This window comes from Babylonia areolata, chromosome 1, assembly GCF_041734735.1.
Source record: "Babylonia areolata isolate BAREFJ2019XMU chromosome 1, ASM4173473v1, whole genome shotgun sequence".
NCBI classification, from domain to species: domain Eukaryota; kingdom Metazoa; phylum Mollusca; class Gastropoda; order Neogastropoda; family Buccinidae; genus Babylonia; species Babylonia areolata.
The window spans coordinates 68,839,218-68,858,079 of record NC_134876.1 but is presented as its reverse complement, the minus strand read 5'-3'; the positions used below and the strand labels follow the sequence as shown (position 1 = coordinate 68,858,079).

The following is an 18,862-nucleotide window of genomic DNA, read 5'->3' as shown; positions in this document are numbered from 1 at the left end:
TGTAAGGAATTGGATATTGGTTTATGTGGATGCACACTCTCTCTCTCACCCGTATACTTTTAGATCATTCATATTCTCTCTCACCCATATACTCATAGATAATTCATATCATTTAGAAATTCCTGAAATATATTTTCACACACACACACACACACACACACACTTTCCCATTTCTCCTCTAATTATATCACTGTCAGTGAAGAGGTGTTCAACCCCCCCCCCTCCCCCCTGAAAAAAAAAAAAGCAACAACAAAAAACAAGGAAAAAAAAATCACACTATTGAACACACACAATACCCAGAAGACCTCAAACATCTCTTCAACTTGATCATTTCACTCACTCTATGAAGACTGTCAGAAATGTCCAGAGGGCAGAACTGATGCTGAGGTGAAGCTACTTGATAGAGGAAAATAGTACAGAGGAGGAGATCATTATGTAATAACACAGATGGTTCTGCCACAACCTTCAGCCTGACAAAGTTGAAACTGACACATACTGTCCAGTGGCTGTCATCTTCCTGACCCTAATAACCAACATGCCATTGACTATAAACCTCCTAAAAAAAAAATTGAAAGTGGAATGGGGAGCCCAGAGTGGCATGAGGCAATATGCAATAGTTGGATGCAAAAGCCTACATGGATGTACTGTTGGACATGCAGTTGAGTAGGGAAATCCAACAGACTTTGTGGTAGTGTAATAACAAGTGGTTTACATCAGGGAAAATCTTAAAGCCTCAGAAAAGTTAAGTACCCATAAAACCAGGATCCTGAGAAGTCAATGGATACCTAAAAAGATAGTACACACCATCATTCACCTCACAGAAAGTAGGAAGTGTGAGTGGCAGTAAGTCTGATCTGAAGAGTAGAGCACAATCCAGTACTAATCGAATACTGGCATAATTTCCAAACCAACAATGTGCTGATTTCTTCAGAGTGGAGGAGGGAGAGAGTGGCAGTAAGTCTGATCTGAAAAGCGAAGCACGATCCAGTACTAATCAAATACTTGCATAATTTCCAATCAACGATGCACTGATTTCTTCAGAATGGAAGAGGGTGTGTCTGGGCCTTCCGAAATACTGTAGACTGAACAACAGCCAGATACCACATTCAGGGCCTCCAAAATCTTTTCCCACCCCTTTAGCGGCAAAGCTGTGGATGGGTGTGCATGTGCACGTGTCATGGGAGGTGGTGTGTGTGTGTGGGTTTGGGGCTGGGTGATGTAGGACCTGGGGAATTGAATGTGTGTGTGCCCTCGTGTGTGCATGTGTGTGTGTGTGTGTGTGTGTGCAGAAGGGATTCATAATTAATCACTATGTATTGTGAAAGGTATGTGCAAGTGTAATGACATGAATGCATGCATGTGCTCAGTTTCCTTTTTTGTGGAATCAGCATCATATGTGAGTGTGTGTGTGTGCATGTATGAGTGTGTCTCTGTATGTATGTGCAAGTGCAATCTCACAAAGTGACCCTTAATGTTTTGTCGTGTGTGTGTGTGAATGTGTGTGTGATGTGTAGAAATTTGTGTACTTTAATGTGCAGTGTAGGGCCAGGGTATATTCATTTGTTGGTGTAGAGTTGGTCTTTTGTGTCCATGAGACTTCAGTTTGTTACATGTGCATCCGTGTGTGTGCATGTCAGTCTGTCTGCATGTTTGTGTGTGTGTATTTGCACACTTATGTCAGTGAGGGCGCATGTGTGTGGGTACAAGAGGTTGCACTGAATGTGGCCCATTTTTTCAGTTTTCCCCCTCCTTCAATCATTTGCTTTCTAAGTATCTTTCCCTTCATCATATTTTATTTACTTTTTGTTTATTTTCCCTCATTACTTTATTTCATTTTTATGTTTGTGTTTTACACAAACCTAGAGTTGGCTGTCAGGCCTAGTCAGTGCGTTTGGTTATGCAAAGGTCAGACATCTGCCTTTTTATTTCCAGCAGATGTGGTGTAGCGTATATGGATCTGTCCATATGCTCGGACACCTTGATAATGAAACTGCACACAAAGACTCTTTCACACATTACACCCACTTTTTTTTGGGTTTTTTGGTCTTTTGCATCAAAACTTACCTTGAAACATCATCACTGTCAACATCAGCTAACAAATAATGACATCTTTCAGGGTAAAGATGCAGAGAGAGGTATACTATAGCCCTTTGTCTTGATCAGACCTAAACGCCAAAGTATGTGAGGAACTGAATGATTCAGCATTTGAAGAAAGCCCATGGTGTACTTTAAAGGAGCGAATGAGGAATCTGAATTCATTGGTTGTATTTAAGTCCAAACACAACAAGAAAAAACACAGAAAATCTCTTGGAACTCTTGAGATCAAAAGAATTAAGTATGTTCAGTTACATGACTTACCTCTGAATCTTAGGGGTAGTACCAGGTACAGGGGGCTATCAACCTGGGGGAGTGATGGCCTTGAGGTAACGCGTCTGCCTTGCAAGCAAGAGAATTTGAGCGCATTGGTTTGAATCCCGGCACAGTCACCAGTATTTTTTCCTCCTCCACTGGACCTGAGTGGTGGACTGGATGCTAGTCATTCGGGTGAGACGATAAACTGAGGTCCCGTGTGCAGCATGCTCTTGGCGCACCTAAAAGAACCCAAGGCAACAAAAAGGTTGTCCCTGGCAAAATTCTGAAGAGAAAAATCCACTTTGAAAGGAAAAGAAATAAATACAGAAAAACTGCAGGCATGAAAAATAACAACAACAAAAAAGAAAAAGAGGGCGGCGCTCTCAGTGTAGCGACACGCTCTCCCTGAGGAGAGCAGCCTGAATTTCACATGAAGAAATCTGTTGTGACAAAAGTGAGTAATACAATTCGGCTGTGGAAGTAACGACAGAGGAGTATTGACATGTTTCCCCATTTTGAGACTTGAGGATCATGTCAACAAGAGTGTGGCAATACTCCCCCACGTTGTTACTCCTCCTGCATGATACTCCACCGATTCAATAGTCCCCCTTACCCAATAACCCCCAGCCCCCTCAGATAGATGCAGAGATAGTCATCTACAGCTGTTGAGTGGCTTTTTCTTGACAAAACTGACCAGTTGTGCGTACCTGAACTTTATTACTGATCATGCACGTACTGTAGCTTGTAAAACTTGGTTGGTGGACACGTTCTTTTCTGACCAACTGGCTGCCATGAGAATGGTGGGGTAATTGGTCGTTTCGCTCTATTATTAGTTCACCCCCAACCAGTTCGCCCCCTTGCTAGTTCGCCCCTAGTCAGTTCGCTCCCTTTGCCGTCGTTTCGCCCCTAGCTGTAAGTTCCGAGTTAGCTAGAAAGGGAAAAGGCATCATCATCAGTCGTTTGTGGGCCTCTGTCAGCTTGATAGCGTGAGTGAAATGTTTTATACTTTAAAGTAAACATTTCTAGCACTGATAAATCAGTGGAATCCAAAATGTTGATGCTATTCATATTTCCTTATTCGCACTATTCTCTCAATATTCCTATTATCAGAACCTCCAAGATTCCATGTTGTGGGTTTCTGCTATTATCTTTCTTACTCGTTCGTTGTACGGTTATTAACTTATCTTTTCCAAAACTGTTTCTGTTTCATTGACCCTTGGCTATGTCGGCCTATTTGTTTTAGTGGAGGCTTGTCTCCCCTTTTAGGGATACACTTTGCAGGCAGCAGGTGGCTGAGATGCAATTTTTACTGATCCAATTCAATTTTCGAGCCATTCACTGTTTTGACTATACTTATTACTACCACTAGCCTTCTCGCGAATTCAACGAACTGAAAATAAAACACAATGAAACGTTTATATTTTATGAACTGGTTGACTCGGGGCGAAACGACTCGGACCGCGCCGGAATAGAGCGAAATGACCTGCAGTATTATGGGGGCGAACTGGCCGGCTCGGGGGCGAACTGGTTGGGGGCGAACTGACAATGGGGCGAAACGACCGATAACCACATGACCTAACTTGGCAAAAGCCAAACACGCACACATACACACACACATACACAAGACTGATGCACACCCGCGGCAATGCGTATGCACATTCTCTTATGCGTGCACTCACCGGCACACGCGCGTGCGGTACGCATACACATACACACACTGATAAGCGCTCTCACATGCGAACGCACACACACACACACACACACACACACACACGGCTGAATATTTTTCAAGAACTGAGGGGGGAGTATCAGGCCAGTGGAAAGTCGGGTTGGGAGAATAACGGGCCGTGGGAGCATTGATGCAGCGGAGTATCGAGCTGCGCATATCCGTGTGTGGTACGTTTTTAGCATGTGTGTGAGCACGCACGTGTTTGAGCATGTGTCAGTGTGTGTGCAGTGCGCGCGCGTGCACGTGGGTGTCTGTTTTTGTCAGTGTGTACGCACAGGAAAAGTTGCATCTCTTTTAGGGGTGTGTGAAAACACACGATGTCACATTGAAAATTGACGCCACGCACAGAATGGACTGATTCAGAATATTTCTTAAACAGAAAATGTCATGTTTACTTCCTGTAGACGAATGGAAAATGGAAAAAGCTGACTTTCCTGCCTGATGGGATGTTGCGGTATGCTACCCGTCTTCCGCATTTGCGTGCGCTCTCTCTCTCGCACACCCACCCACACAGACAACTTCACACACACACTGACACACACACACACACACACACACACAACACACACACACACACACACACACACACACACACACACACACACACACACACACACACATACAACACAGACAACACACACACAGAGACAACACAGACAACACACCCACCCACACACAGACAACACACACACACACACACACAACATACACACACACACACAGACAACACACACACACACACATACAGACAACACACACACACGATAGGTCACTTGAAACACAACTTGACCCATTTTGTGCGTGCACACTGCAGCAAGTAAGGCAGACACGCTCGCAGTCTGTATCTGGGTCGAATGTGTGGTGCCGGGGGGCTGAGTGTGTGTAGAGGAGAGGGTGGGGAAGGGGTATGAAAGAGTCTCGCCTTGCTCGTAATCTCAGAATTCAACCACTGGTGCAACGAACAAGAATTATCAACCATCCCTGACGTTCATTGTAGAGGTAAGGCGTTCGAGATTATTTATCACTCAGTGTGTGTGTGTGTGTGTGTGTGTGTGTGTGTGTGCGCGCGCGCGCGCGCGTGTGTGTGTGTGTGTGCGTGTGTGTGCGTGTCTGTGGTGTGTGTGTGTGTGTGTGTGTGTGTGTGTGTCTGTCTCAGTCTGTCTTTGTGTGTCTATGTATTAGAGAGAGAGTATCCGTGACTGATTTTTATTTGAGTTGATTTTTGGTGTACCCCATCAGAGAAAAAGAGAATGCGATTGTCTGCACACACACACACACACACACACACACACACACACACACACGGCACACACACACACACACACACACACACACACACACACACCCTGGCACACACACACACACACACACACACACACACACACCATATGCACGCACGCGCACTAGGCACACAAACACTCACATACGATTATGTGTGTTTTTCAGTGTGCACGCGTGCGTGTGTGTGTTCGTGCATATGCGCGCCGCGCGCGCCCGCCGGCGTGTGTGTCAAATGAAGTGTGTGTGCGCGCGCGTGTGTTTGACCATGAACTAGTACTGCAGTCATATATTTGTCCCACTCATATTTGAACACTGGCTAATGGGCGAGTTTTTCAGTAATTATTAATTTCACCGAGTTTCTGTCTTCCATTGCCGCGTAGGCGTGGCATAAAGATCGCCGACAAAACGAAGGCGCAAAACTGACGCGCTGGAGCAAACTGACCCACCTCCACTCAGTGCAACGGGCCCCAATGACCTATTTTTTCTACTTTGCACGTAGCTGTGCCGCTTTGCAAACATGGCTGGCAGCACAGAACCTGCGATGGACCCAGCGGCTGTGCAATCATTATGTAAACACCAGATACTGATGTGGGTCTTGCACGCAGTCTTTAGTTCGGGTAGTGCTTTTATGCACTTCGTCAAGTGTCTGAATCTCGAGCCTCTCAACCACCACCCCCCACTGACCTCCATTCTTCTCAGGACTGACTATGCTGGTGTTGAGAATATCACCCACCTCAGTCTTACTTTTTGTTGTCGCGACAGGTACCACGCAGAAGAAGATTTCATAATGTTATCATTTCCCGGCTGTATGTAACAGTGTGGCAGACGATCTTGTGCATTTAGTTTCAGTACTTGAAAGCTGCCATACGTAAGAGTTCAGTGCATATACCGACAATGCATATACAGTATGCACACAGACACTGACACACAGACATACACACACGGCACACGGCACTGACAAGTACACGCGCGCGCGCGCGCACTGACACACACTCACACTCACACACACACACACACACACACACACACACACACACATACACACAATGGTACACACTGACATACACACTGGCCTGTCACCGGCACACCGGCACAGAGGACAAGCACTCCACTTTGTGAACTCTACAATATTAGCTTTATGTGCTTTTATGCCTTAAGATATTACCTTCAGTGACACAAAAATTGCCTCGACATCTGTTTGATATCAGTCACAGATGCCAACATTTTCATAAACCATTCGTGTCACACATCTCTCACTGCCACTTTTCTGCACCTCCCCCTCCTTCCCAATCCCCCACCCCAAACACGTATACACACACACACACACACACACACACACACACACACACACACACACACACACACTCTCTCTCTCTCTCTCTCTCTCTCTCTCTCTTGTACAATCGTTTGTTAGTGTCAATGCCACTTGTGCAGGATATACAGATTCACACAACGATGGATATTTCTGGCCGGGGCGTGTTTCTCACTGGGGGAGCACAAGGAATCGGACGTTGTATCACTGCTGCCTTGCTTGAAAAAGGAGCGAGGGTATGTTTGTAGAAGAAAGCTGGCGGCGATGAATAAGCCTGTGTGTGTGTGTGTGTGTGTGTGTGTGTGTGTGTGTGTGTGTGTGTTATGACGCACAAAAACAAAACAAAGCAAACAAATGAGCCCGGAAACATGCACAGGAAGCCCACCCCCCACCCCCGCCCCCCAGCTCCCCTCCCCCCCCCCGCCCGACTCCCCCCCTTTCTCTCTCTCAATTGTTTGTGTGTGGATGGATCAGTGTATATGTATGTCAGTAGCCTACTGTAAGCGTCAGTGTGTGTGTGTGTGTGTGTGTGTGTGTGTGTGTGTGTGTGTGTGTGTGTGCACGACATTTAGTTGATCCAAGAGCTTTCATCATATTCTGAACATTCAGCACAAATTGTTAGTGGTCCTAAACCATCGTATTATGCGAACAGACGTGAAGATGCCTGCTGTTTGTATTCAGTATAGACATGCGTTCAGGACACTGAATCTTGAAACACCTAGATGACTGACGTAATATGTGTTAATCTGTTCTGTGAATAATGATGCCAACGTTCAAATGACTGACTTCACGTGTCAGCTGAGTGTTACTGTGACAGGTTCTGTTCTGTGATATGAATGCTGAGGTGGGCAAAGCGACAGAAGAGGAGCTACAGAAACAATATGGAGCTGACAACGTGGCCTTTGTGCAGTGTGATGTCACTGACGCCGATCAGCTGAAAGGTACATACAGTATTTCACAAGCACCAAACTGTACCCACAATAAGAAATGAATTTTTAAAAATACGACAGTGAATAATTTAGCCATATGCAACTAAAATACTAGCAAAACAGATAAGTAGAAATGTACATGGCAAACACATTGATATAAAGTAGTACGTTAGAGATATAGAATGTCTTTATATCACTTCGGTTATTGGTTGATTAAGGCTAATTCGATCACTCTTTTTTTTTTTTTAGTGAATGTTTGATTGATGGTTGATTTATTTTTCGTTATTGTGTGCTTGATTCCACAGCGGCGTTTGAAGCAGCTGTGAGCAAGTTTGGTGCTGTGGAGATCTGCGCCAATAACGCCGGGGTCATGGACGAGAGAATTTGGGAGAAAATGCTCGCCATTAATACGGTACAGCGAGTGATCCACCATCTGTGTACCCTCTGATTTACTGTTAGTCTGTCACTGCAAATCTATTACTCACACGTCTCTTCAGTTACACGTTCTCATGGCAGTTAATAAAACATAAATGAATGAAATAAAGAAAAACGTAACACACACACACACACACACACACACACACACACACACACACACACACACACAATATGGCAATGATGTTTTAGGGGACTGGCCGGGAGACGGACATGGGGAGTTCAGTAGATGTCCAGTCTTACAGGAGAGACAAACAGGTGGACAGACAGACAACAGAAGACACACCTAAAGGCATATGAAGAAGCATGAAATGAAAACAAAGTTATGCATACAAAATAGTTCAGCTTGCGTAAAATACATACTCAAAAGAACAGAGCAGAGAGAAAAAGAGAACTTGGCAATCCAAGGGAAATATTCAAGTCCTTTCTCTTTTGAACTGTTCAGTGGAGAGTATTTCACTCTGGAAAAAAGAAAAAAAGAAAAAAAAATGCTATGTCGTTTTCACGACAGCGGAATAACAGTAATAACGACTAAACGACAACAGTTATCATCATTGCCATCACCGTCATCGATTACTCATAGTCAAATATAGAAGAAGATGAATGAAAAACAAAAATCTCACACTTTTCTCTCGCAATTTTTCAAGCAAAGCTGAGAGAAGAGGTTAATGAATACAGAGTAAGTCTTGAAACTGAGCGGTTGTATGGTAGGGGAAGCAGATGCCTGATCTACGCGAACATCGAACACACACAAAAAAATCCTTTCTGTCATAGGAGGAATAAAACCTTAAAACCTTAAAAAGAAGGGAAAAAACACCACTTTAACTCACTCAGTACGGCCAGTCCTCTCTACTCCTCTACACAGAGCCCTCGGATGTCCAGTGGGTGTCTGAATGACCCAACCTTTAGTTTCCGTCGTCAGAATTGTGGTATTCTTTGTCAACATTCACGTCTTCAGTATAAGAGCCTTCCGCTCGCAATATTTTGATGATGGTAATTGGGGTGAAACGCTGTTAACGTCGTCTCTTTCGCCGTTCGTATGGAAAGAGTTAAAAGACAATTTGATTATTCACTTCTCCAGTGCCAAATTAGTCGATATTGTTGCTGATATATATATATATATATATATATAGTGTGTGTGTGTGTGTGTGTGTGTTTCAGACGGCTCAGATACGAGGCAGCCAGCTGGCCTTTGAACACATGAGGCGGGATAAGGGTGGGAGAGGGGGAGTCATCATCAACACAGCGTCTGCTGTTGGTAAAATGGCCCATTTGACGAAAAAACAGGCCTTCGGTACAAATAAAAGCGGTTGCCAAGAAAAGTCTTATGCACCATGAATACACATCATGCCCTCTTTCAGAGGTAGATACACAAAACAAGATCGTTCAAGCTTGATGCACAAGAACCAGAGTATGATAGATTTAGATTCTACGTTGACTACATCACTGAAATATGTACTTCAGTGTAAACGTTTGGTTTGCAAACAAGCATTATTTTGTGTTCATGATGATACCAAAAACCAGCGGTTATCTTAGCATCAATGCGTTCACCTTACTATCTACTGACTTACTTCTGAAATACTGTTGTTGCTGTTCTCCTGTGCTGTTACTGTATGATTTGCCGTTTAAATCTAAGCTCGGTTTTATAATGCCCTATAAAATGAAGATGAAAGTTATGGCGAGTTTCAGTTTCTCAAGCAAGCATCACTATGTTCGCAGATATCCATATACACTACACCACATCTAGGCAGATGCCTGGTAAGCAACATATCCAAACGCGCATAGTCAGGCCTTGAGTGCATTTGTATATGTTCGTGTACTAATGAGAATGTGTTTTTTTGTTGTTGTTTTTTTCTACAGAATTCTGCCAGAGGACAACACTTATCTTGCCTCGGGTTCTTTCCGTACGCCAAGTGCATGCTGCACACGGGACCTTGGTTTATCGTCCCAACCGATGCTCAGTTTGATTTTCTAGTCAAAATTAGGAGAAAGGGCGAAACCGGGATTCGAACCCACACACCCACAGACACTGCATCAGCAGAAAAAAAGGTGTCTTAACGATTCTGACACCTTCATCCATGATGGTAATGATGATTATGTTGTCTCATCTCTTGTGCAGGGTTAAACCGACACCACTGGTTTCCTGTCTACGTGGCTTCCAAACATGCCATGGTTGGTTACACCACAAGCTGTGCCGTGAGTGTTCTTCAATGGTTCTGAACTTCTTGTCTTTGCCAGCCCCAAAAAACGAAACATGTCTGTATAGTCTGTGAAGTAAAAGCAACAACATAATAAATTATTATAACTTCACTCGTAAACACGAGTAGCCATGAAGTTGGAGATAGTTAATGCTGTTTTGACTGCATGCACTTGTATGAATGTGTGGTTGTGTTTTGGGATGTGTGTATGTCGTGTCCATGCTTGTCAGTGCGCGCGCATGTTAATGTATCTGTCCCTGCGTGCCTGTGCATGCATGCGTGTCCTCGAACGCGAACGGCGTGTGTGTGTGTGTGTGTGTGAGGAAGTTGAGGCCACATCATGCATAAAATGTATTCACAGTTAAAAATAAAGAAGCTGTAGTGTGCATGGTTTTCATCATGATGATTGATATAGGGTATTGAAACAATATCAGCAGCAAAACCCATCACCCATTTGAAGAAGATGTTTTCAGGCGGACCCTGACATGCCAGCTTTGGGCGTCCGCTGGTGCTGTCTGTGTCCCCAGGCCATCAACACTTCCATGATGGACTTCAAGGAAGGCGCGGTGAAAGACGCCAAGAAGAATCGAGAGATCGTCAAATTGTACATGCTGGGGTGAGTACGTGTAGTGATGGCCTAGAGTTAACGCGTCCGCATAGGAAGCGAGAGTATTTGAGCGCACTGGTATTTTCTCCCCTTCCACTAGTGGTGGTCTGGACGCGTGTGATTCGGATGAGACGATAAACCTAGATCCCGTGTGCAGCATGCATTTAGCGCACTTAAAAGAACCCACGGCAACAAAAGGGTTGTCCTTGGCAAAATTCTGTAGAAAATTCCACTTCGATAGGAAAACAAATAAAATTGTATGGAGAAAAAAAACACAATGGGTGGCGCTGTCAGTGTAGCGACGGGCTCTCCTCACATGTTGATTGTCAGTCAATGTTGGAGTGAGTATTATGGCTATATGCATCGGGAGGCAGGTGTGTCTCAACAGGCTGATGGATGATGGGGTCAATATGCTTTAAAAAAAAAAAAAAAAAAAAAAAAAGAGTCTTGGGGTACATACACACTAAGTCCAGCCAGCTGACAGCCCCTGGCCGAAAATTGTGCATACATCACTGCGCTTTCTCGCATGGATGCCGGCTATAGCTGTTCACGCTGGTCACCAGTCAGCATTTTGCTTTCCGGCACTTGGCGCATGCATGCCAAAGAGATGGCTGGCCGATCCAAGGAACGGAACTCTTCAATGATACCGGCAGCGTGAATCCCCATGGTTCATGATGGATGAAGAAAAACGTGTATTTGTTGTGCAGAAGCGATCGGCTATTTCAGACCAATAAGATAAAAGTTCGTTTACTGCACTGTCACATCTACTGTGCATTGCTGTAGAGAGCACATTTTGAAAAGTATCATGTTATATTCATATGTATTCCAAGCATTTCTAGAGCATTGCTCATCACCTGGGGCATTAAATGATTGTATATTCGATGTGTGCTACGATTCCGATAAGACATTATTAACGAAAATTCCGCTTCAGTGCTTTGTGTTTTAAAATCCACCACAATAATATTCGTTTCTTCCGTCTGGAGAGCGTCGTATTGTTTCAAGCTGGCAGTGGCTGGCTGTGTCTGAGTGGAGTGAGTTGCTGTGTCAGGCTGACCTCAACTGACTGGTAGGAAATGGCTGGGCTTACTGTGAACACAATTATAGACAGGAGAATGATCAGTATCTTGTGTAGCATTGGGTGATTAAGTTCAGTATGAGCTTAGTAGTGGAGGGAGAAATTTCATTATGACGATGTGAGAATTATTTGAGAAACGAAAGGAACATAGACTGGCATCTTGAATGTTACTGGATGACCACTTGGCAACGATTTTTGAGATTGTGGAAGAATCTTCATGTTGAGTGTTGGTCGGTGATCGAGCGAGTATCGTCTGGGTAGGTGGGCGGAATGTGTGCGTGCGTGCATATATATATATATATATATATATAATATTATATATATATATATATATATATATATATATATATATATATATATATATATATATATATATATATATATATATGTGTGTGTGTGTGTGTGTGTGTGTGTGAGAGGTCTGACCCCCTACACCCCCACGCCCCTTCCTCCCTGTCTGTTCAAACCACTGATACCTGACACTGTTCAGACCCGAGGTGGTGGCCAAAGCCTTCCTCCAGCTGCTTCAGGACGCGGACAACAACGGCAAGATCATGGTGGTGGGGAAGGAGGCGGTGTACCGCAAGAGGATGCTGGTGGATGAGGATGAGGTCTCCAATCCAGTGGTGGAGGTCACGTCCATGCCTCAACCCCCAAAGCCTGGTCACAGCCAGTAGACAGACACGGGCTGAGCCACTGGAACAGTCTGAACTGGCTGATGCTGCACTGCACAAACATTTCTTTTATGCTTTTTCTTCAGAATGTTATTTGTTTCTTTTTATAATTTTCACCTTTATATATTTTGTATTGTTATATCTTTATCTTTTTTTTTATTATTGATATAAGCCCGAACGTATAATTTTTACTGTGTCTGTTTTAGATGTAATTTTATGCTTGCCTTTTATTTCCAAGGTTGATTTTAATAAACTTTTTTTTTCCACTTTGTTAACTACCTTGTTTATGCTATTTTACATTTTTCATTTCTTTTTTCAGATTTTGCCCTTGGCTGTATTTTTACCAAGTTTTTGCCACTTCATTTTTTTTTTATTGAATACACCGACTGACAAATGATGATTTAATATTGTTCACGAAGGACTTTCAGTTTCTGTTCATCTTTGTTGTCTTTGATTATAGATACGAACAGAACACATGCATCTACGTATAGCCAGGAAGAGGAAGCGTCGAGTTTACCAGAACAATCACTGGAGTGCATAGCTTTGTTTCAGTTTGTCTCAGTCTTGAGTTCCCGTTCTCTATCTTCCAGATCATAAACTTTTCATTGTTTGGTTTGGGTCGCCCAACAAAGACGAGAGATGTCGGTGATTGCTAGAGTAAGTATGGGAACGTATTTTATGTAGAAAATGTAGTTCTATTGTGAACTTTATTTTGCTCTTTTTGAACTGGTTGATTCCTTGAGTGACCTTTTGGAATATGTTTTATGAAGTCTCCAGAAATGTTTTGTTCTTCTTCTTCTCTTTTTTTCTTTTTTTTTTCTTAGACCAGTACTGATTTTCCTTTAATCTATAAAATATTTGTATGTGGAAAATTATAAATTGTGAGGTGAGACAATAATTGGAACTGGTCTTTAGTTTTTGTGTGTGTGAGAGTGGTTGAGTGAGTGAATGTGTGTGTGTGTGTGTGTGTGTGTGTGTGTGTGTGTGTGTGTGTGTGCGCGCGCGCGCTCTCTCTCTCTCTCTACATTCATGCTTCACAACAGATTGATTCTTTTTCGTCGAATATGTCGATGTATTTAAGGAACACACGTAATGTACGCCTGACTACTCCAGTACCATTGCGTCAAAGAACTGGGCTGAGTACGGAAGCACACATAATTTACATTCAGTTTGATACAGATGTATTGCATTGTATTGTAGATAACGTTCGCGCTATTTTAAGCATGACACAAAGACAAATGTCTGAGAAGCTGTACAAATGTCCAAAAAGAACACCCCAAGAGCTGTTGTATATTTTCAGCAGTTATTTATGTTTTGATTCTTAAATATTACCTTTCCAATCGCACCCAAAGGGTGGTCATCTCCAATTCTCATTCCAAGTCCAGCCCTCTTCTTGTTCGATATCGTGTTACCCAGGGTTAGGTCCTTGGGCCTTCCAGTATCAAGCACCTTTTGCCTGGAAGTCTCTTCCCTTGGAACCTCGTCACTCACCAACTCTGTCCTCTTCCGAAACAAATAAAAAACAACAACAACTAACCTGCTAAAAATGGCCTTTGGATGAGACGAAGCACAGTCGTCTGTTTGTTAATGCCTTTAAAATTCGTTTTGAATTCAGAAAGTTTTCACTGGAGTACAGTTTCTTCCTGCCGGGGTACATAAATAAAAGCTTCACGGCTGATTAAATAACATCCAGTGAGGAACAGGCATGCACAACCAGGTAGGTCAAGACACATATGCTGCATGCAAAGAATTGTTTTGTCCGAAAGGTAACTGCCCACACAACCACACGTGCACAATGCAAGACTCAGCACCACCCCAAACACGCCCATGCACCCACCTACCCACATGTAGGCACGCACGCACGCACACACACAATTACACACATACACACACACACTCTCTCTCTCTCTCTGTGAATGTATTGGGAGAAAGCAGGGGTAATGGACAGTGGTGGTAGATAGGGGGGTTGAGGATCAGGGGGGAGGGGAAAGCGAAATTGGGTAGTTTGGGTTTTTTCTATTCATTACTTGGAAAAGGGGGTTGGTGTGTGGGGAGAGGGGATCTGGCAAGAAAAGAAGTGAAGGCGCTGGGGGGCACAGGACAACACATGCCGAGAAGAAACACTATCATGCAATGCACACACAAGTCCTCGCACGAAACACAACTCGGATTGCCCATATTTAATTCGTCATTTAATAGCTGCTACAGTGTTTAAGTTGGTGTCAAAGCTTGTGTGCCGATCCATATTGCACTGCAATTTTATTGCGGGACACACACACACACACACACACGCGCGCGCGCGCGCGCGCGCGCACGCACACACACAAAGGTATTGTCAAATCGTGTAGTTATAGTACAGTATGCTGATGACATTTGTATGTGGATGGGTGTCACTCTAAAAAAGTCAACCCCTCAAAGAGCACAGAACTACATACGGCGTTTGTATAAATCTGATCTTGACAACCTTGGTAACTATATGTTTGAAAATGGTCTAGCCTTGTCGACAAAAAACAACAACAAAAAAACAAAAAACAAAACAAAACATGTATGATGTTGTTTAATTCAGGTGGTAACCCATCTAGCATGCCAATTTTTAAATTACTTGGTGACGTCATTGATTATAAACAGGTGGTGAAGTTTTTAGGTGTTTATCTTACTTCAAAACTGACATGGAACATTCACTTTGATTACATCTTAACAAAGGCAAGGAAAGGTATCAATCTAATGAAAATGACACAGACACATGTCACCCGAAGCCGTGACATCAGACCAGATTCCAAACCAGCAAGTAGTAAATTGCAATTGTCAATGCGATTGAGGATCAAGAAACAGGTAAGGTGAGTGCTACAAAAGTCAGGTACTGTCGATTCGTACGGATTGGTCTTAGCTGGAATTTTGCAGTCATTACCGACATAGTCATACATGGATAGAGATGAATCAAAATATGCACCAAGACAGACTTTTGAAAATTGACATCAGCGTTGTGGACAGTCAAGGTATGGTCTGGAATATGACAGAAAACGCGGACTTACAGCCTATGAGTATGGCATGAAGTGTTTTTTTTTTGTTTGTTTTTTTTTTTGTTTTTTTGGTGGTTGTTTTTTGGGGGGTGAGGGGGGTCTATTTTGTGCAAAGGATAGGATAGCAAAGCAGGCTTGGGGAAGAAGCTTTGGGTGTCAACTATGAACTTGTCAAAAAAAACCCATCAATGTCGGCTGATGAAGTAGGCCAGTAGAAAAGTGTACAGACGAAACAGTATCGGATCAAGGATTGAAGCTTGGGGAACACCATATTGGACAGGAAGAGGTATGGACTTGTGATGAGATGAATCCCTTTGGGTACTATTAGAAACGGAGAATTTCATGTTCCATGCAGAACTGCAGAAAAAAATACAACAGTTCGTATGTTGTTCTGTTTGAATACTTGAACTACTTGTCAGACACATGTCTTTTTGACTGAATGGAAATTATGTGTGTCTCCAAACTGAAGGTCTTTGACCCCATATCACTGGAGAAGACAGATGTGCGTCAGGTGTATCCCTTTTTCAAATTAACATATTCCACTACACACACATACATACAAATGCACGCAGACAAAACACTCAAGCAAAAACATACCAGCAAACACGCACACACAGACACAGACACACACGCACACGCACACACACGCGCGCGCGCGCGCACGCACGCGCATGCACACACACACACACACACACACACACACACACACACAGAGGCACATGCACAAAAGAGACCAGTTCCAGTTATTGTGAAACTTTTAATTCACCACATAAATACATTCTGCTGATTAAACGAAAATTAGAACTCGGAGCAAAACACTGTTCAGAAGTGAACTATATCTATATATCTCATAAGATATGTCCCAAGAGTTCACCCCTCCCCCCAGTCAGTGAACCCAAACCAGCAGCGAAATGGAAAGGAAATGAGAAAGGGAATGGCCTGATCTGGAAGACAGGAAGCTGGGGTTCAAGACAGAGACAAACCGAAAGAAACAAGACTCTGATTACTGCTCTGGTAAACTGCACGCTTCCTCTTCAAACTATTTTTCAAACGAAGAAAACAAACATACTTTTTCCGCGAACATTATTGAGTTGTTATTTGATCGTTGACATATTTAGAAAATATGAAATAACAATAACTTGCAAAAAATACGGCCTATCACACATTTTACAAGAAACGAAAAGGGAGTAATATAACATTAACCAAGTAGCTAACAAAGTTAAATAAAATTTGAGAAAATGAAACATTGAAAGAGGAAACAAAATATAAAAGATGGATTTGTCAAACGGTATATATGATAAACCAATAGAATTATGCTTTTAGGTTTACATCAAGGAATAAAAAATATAAGAAAATATAGCAGCACAAAAGCATGAGGTTGAAAGAAAAAGAAACCAACACACTTCTGAAACAAGTCAAATAAACAGACAAGCATGCGTGCAGTGCAGCATCAGCCAGTTCAGACGGTTCCAGTGGCTCAGCCCGTGTCTGTCTACTGGCTGTGACCAGGCTTTGGGGGTTGAGGCATGGACGTGACCTCCACCACTGGATTGGAGAACTCATCCTCATCCACCAGCATCCTCTTGCGGTACACCGCCTCCTTCCCCACCACCATGATCTTGCCGTTGTTGTCCGCGTCCTGAAGCAGCTGGAGGAAGGCTTTGGCCACCACCTCGGGTCTGATCAGTGTCAGGTATCAGTGGTTTGAACAGACAGGGAGGAAGGGGCGTGGGGGTGTAGGGGGTCAGACCTCACACACACACACACACACACACACACACACACACACACACGCAAGCACGCACACAGAAGTTACCTACTATATTCACTCGATCATCAACTAAAACAACATGCAGATCCTCCCCTTCCTGTCCATGATCAATCTCAATTAATTCCACTCTACCACTTAAGATGAAGTTTATACTCCATCCCTATTCCACATCTCTAAGACCACTTGGTCATCCACTAAAACTCAACATGCTGGTTCCTCTTTCCCTTCAATTCTAAGATGATTCTTACATCGTCAGTTCACAATACTCAAGATAGTGACATTCTCCCTCCTTCACAAAAATCATACGGACTCGATCATATCCACTGCCATTCAAGATCCTGATCCTTCTCCTACATTCCAGATACTTGAACTTCTGCCTTTATGTCACTGATAACATTTAGCCCGTCATCCACTCTAACACTCAAAACGCCGATCCTTTTCCCTCCATCAAACCAATGGTCGCATTTACTCCATCATCCACGAACACTCCACCTGCCAATGCTACTCCCTCTCCATGCCTGCAAATGATACACATCCCATAGTCAATTAACACCAAGAATGCACGTGCATGTCATTCTACATCAAAAGTCGTGCCGGAGACCGCAGTCTTACTCACTCCAGCGAAATCAAATTTACGACATCTCGAACCTCCTGGAAGTTTTTCACTGAGCCTTCCTTTACGTCCATCATGGGAGTGTTGATGACCTTGGGACACAGACAGCACCAGCGGACGCCCAGAGCTGGCATGTCAGGGTCCGCCTGAAAACACCCTCATGAACTGGGTGATGGGTTCTGTTGTTGTTGTTTTCAATATCATATATTGATTATTCCGTTTAAATGTAAATGCAGTCAAGCGGCACATACAGACACACAAATACAGATGCGCCCACACAGGCACGTACATACACAAACAAACACAGTAGTATGTATACACGCACATTATCCACGCACACACACAAACACACGCGCGCGCGCGTGCACGCACACACAGGCACGCTGTGCACATACAACAAAATTGATATAATATCTAACTTTTCCGCCTGTGAGGGACAAACGTCCACATTCACTTGCATCTACCAGTAAACTTCAACATGTAAAATTGTTTTGTTTGTTTGTTGTTGTTGTTTTTTTTAATCAGATAAGCATGTTTCATTTTCGTAGCTCAGCAGTTGACAAGAAAAATAGAATGATAAAAAAAACACTCACGGCACAGCTTGTCGTGTAACCAACCACGGCATGTTTGGAAGCCACATAGACAGGAAACCAATAGAATCGGCTTAAACCTGCATAAAAGATTACATTCATCATCATCATCATCACCTTCATTGTCATCATTTCACAGAGCGTTATAAAAACTTGCTGAAATTCTAAGCTCGTTACAATACCAATTTTTTTTTAAAAGGCGAAGACACAAGAAAACACACGAAAAAAAAAATATATAGGAAAGGATAGAATTGTTTAAAAGTTGTGCAGAAAGCG

At 43.2% G+C, this 18,862-nt stretch overlaps 2 protein-coding genes across 4 annotated transcripts in view; one reads left to right on the top strand and one right to left on the bottom strand.

The window, feature by feature from the left end:
• The first annotated feature begins 4,157 nt into the window (after positions 1 to 4,157).
• On the top strand, positions 4,158 to 13,484 carry LOC143286370 (15-hydroxyprostaglandin dehydrogenase [NAD(+)]-like). Of its 3 annotated transcripts, XM_076593920.1 has the most exons (9): positions 4,188 to 4,248; positions 5,021 to 5,080; positions 6,797 to 6,910; positions 7,492 to 7,615; positions 7,909 to 8,015; positions 9,200 to 9,296; positions 10,158 to 10,234; positions 10,710 to 10,852; positions 12,409 to 13,484. In XM_076593920.1, the coding sequence occupies exons 3-9, from the start codon at positions 6,818 to 6,820 to the stop codon at positions 12,593 to 12,595; spliced, it is 828 nt and encodes a 275-aa protein (XP_076450035.1). In that variant the 5' UTR covers positions 4,188 to 4,248; positions 5,021 to 5,080; positions 6,797 to 6,817; the 3' UTR covers positions 12,596 to 13,484. The 3 variants fall into 3 exon arrangements, with proteins under 3 accessions (XP_076450042.1, XP_076450035.1, XP_076450028.1); XM_076593927.1 differs by lacking the exon at positions 5,021 to 5,080 and having other exon boundaries at positions 4,158 to 4,248; XM_076593913.1 differs by lacking the exon at positions 4,188 to 4,248 and having other exon boundaries at positions 4,930 to 5,080.
• A 2,950-nt stretch (positions 13,485 to 16,434) lies between these two features.
• Positions 16,435 to 18,862, bottom strand: part of LOC143287480 (15-hydroxyprostaglandin dehydrogenase [NAD(+)]-like) — a 7,242-nt gene continuing 4,814 nt past the window's right edge. Inside the window, exons 5-6 of the mRNA XM_076595537.1 lie at positions 18,590 to 18,666; positions 16,435 to 18,142 (exon numbers count right to left, since the gene is read on the bottom strand). Coding sequence (XP_076451652.1) covers positions 17,996 to 18,142; positions 18,590 to 18,666 — 224 coding nt within the window. The 3' untranslated portion in view covers positions 16,435 to 17,995. The remainder of the gene's footprint in view (positions 18,143 to 18,589; positions 18,667 to 18,862) is intronic.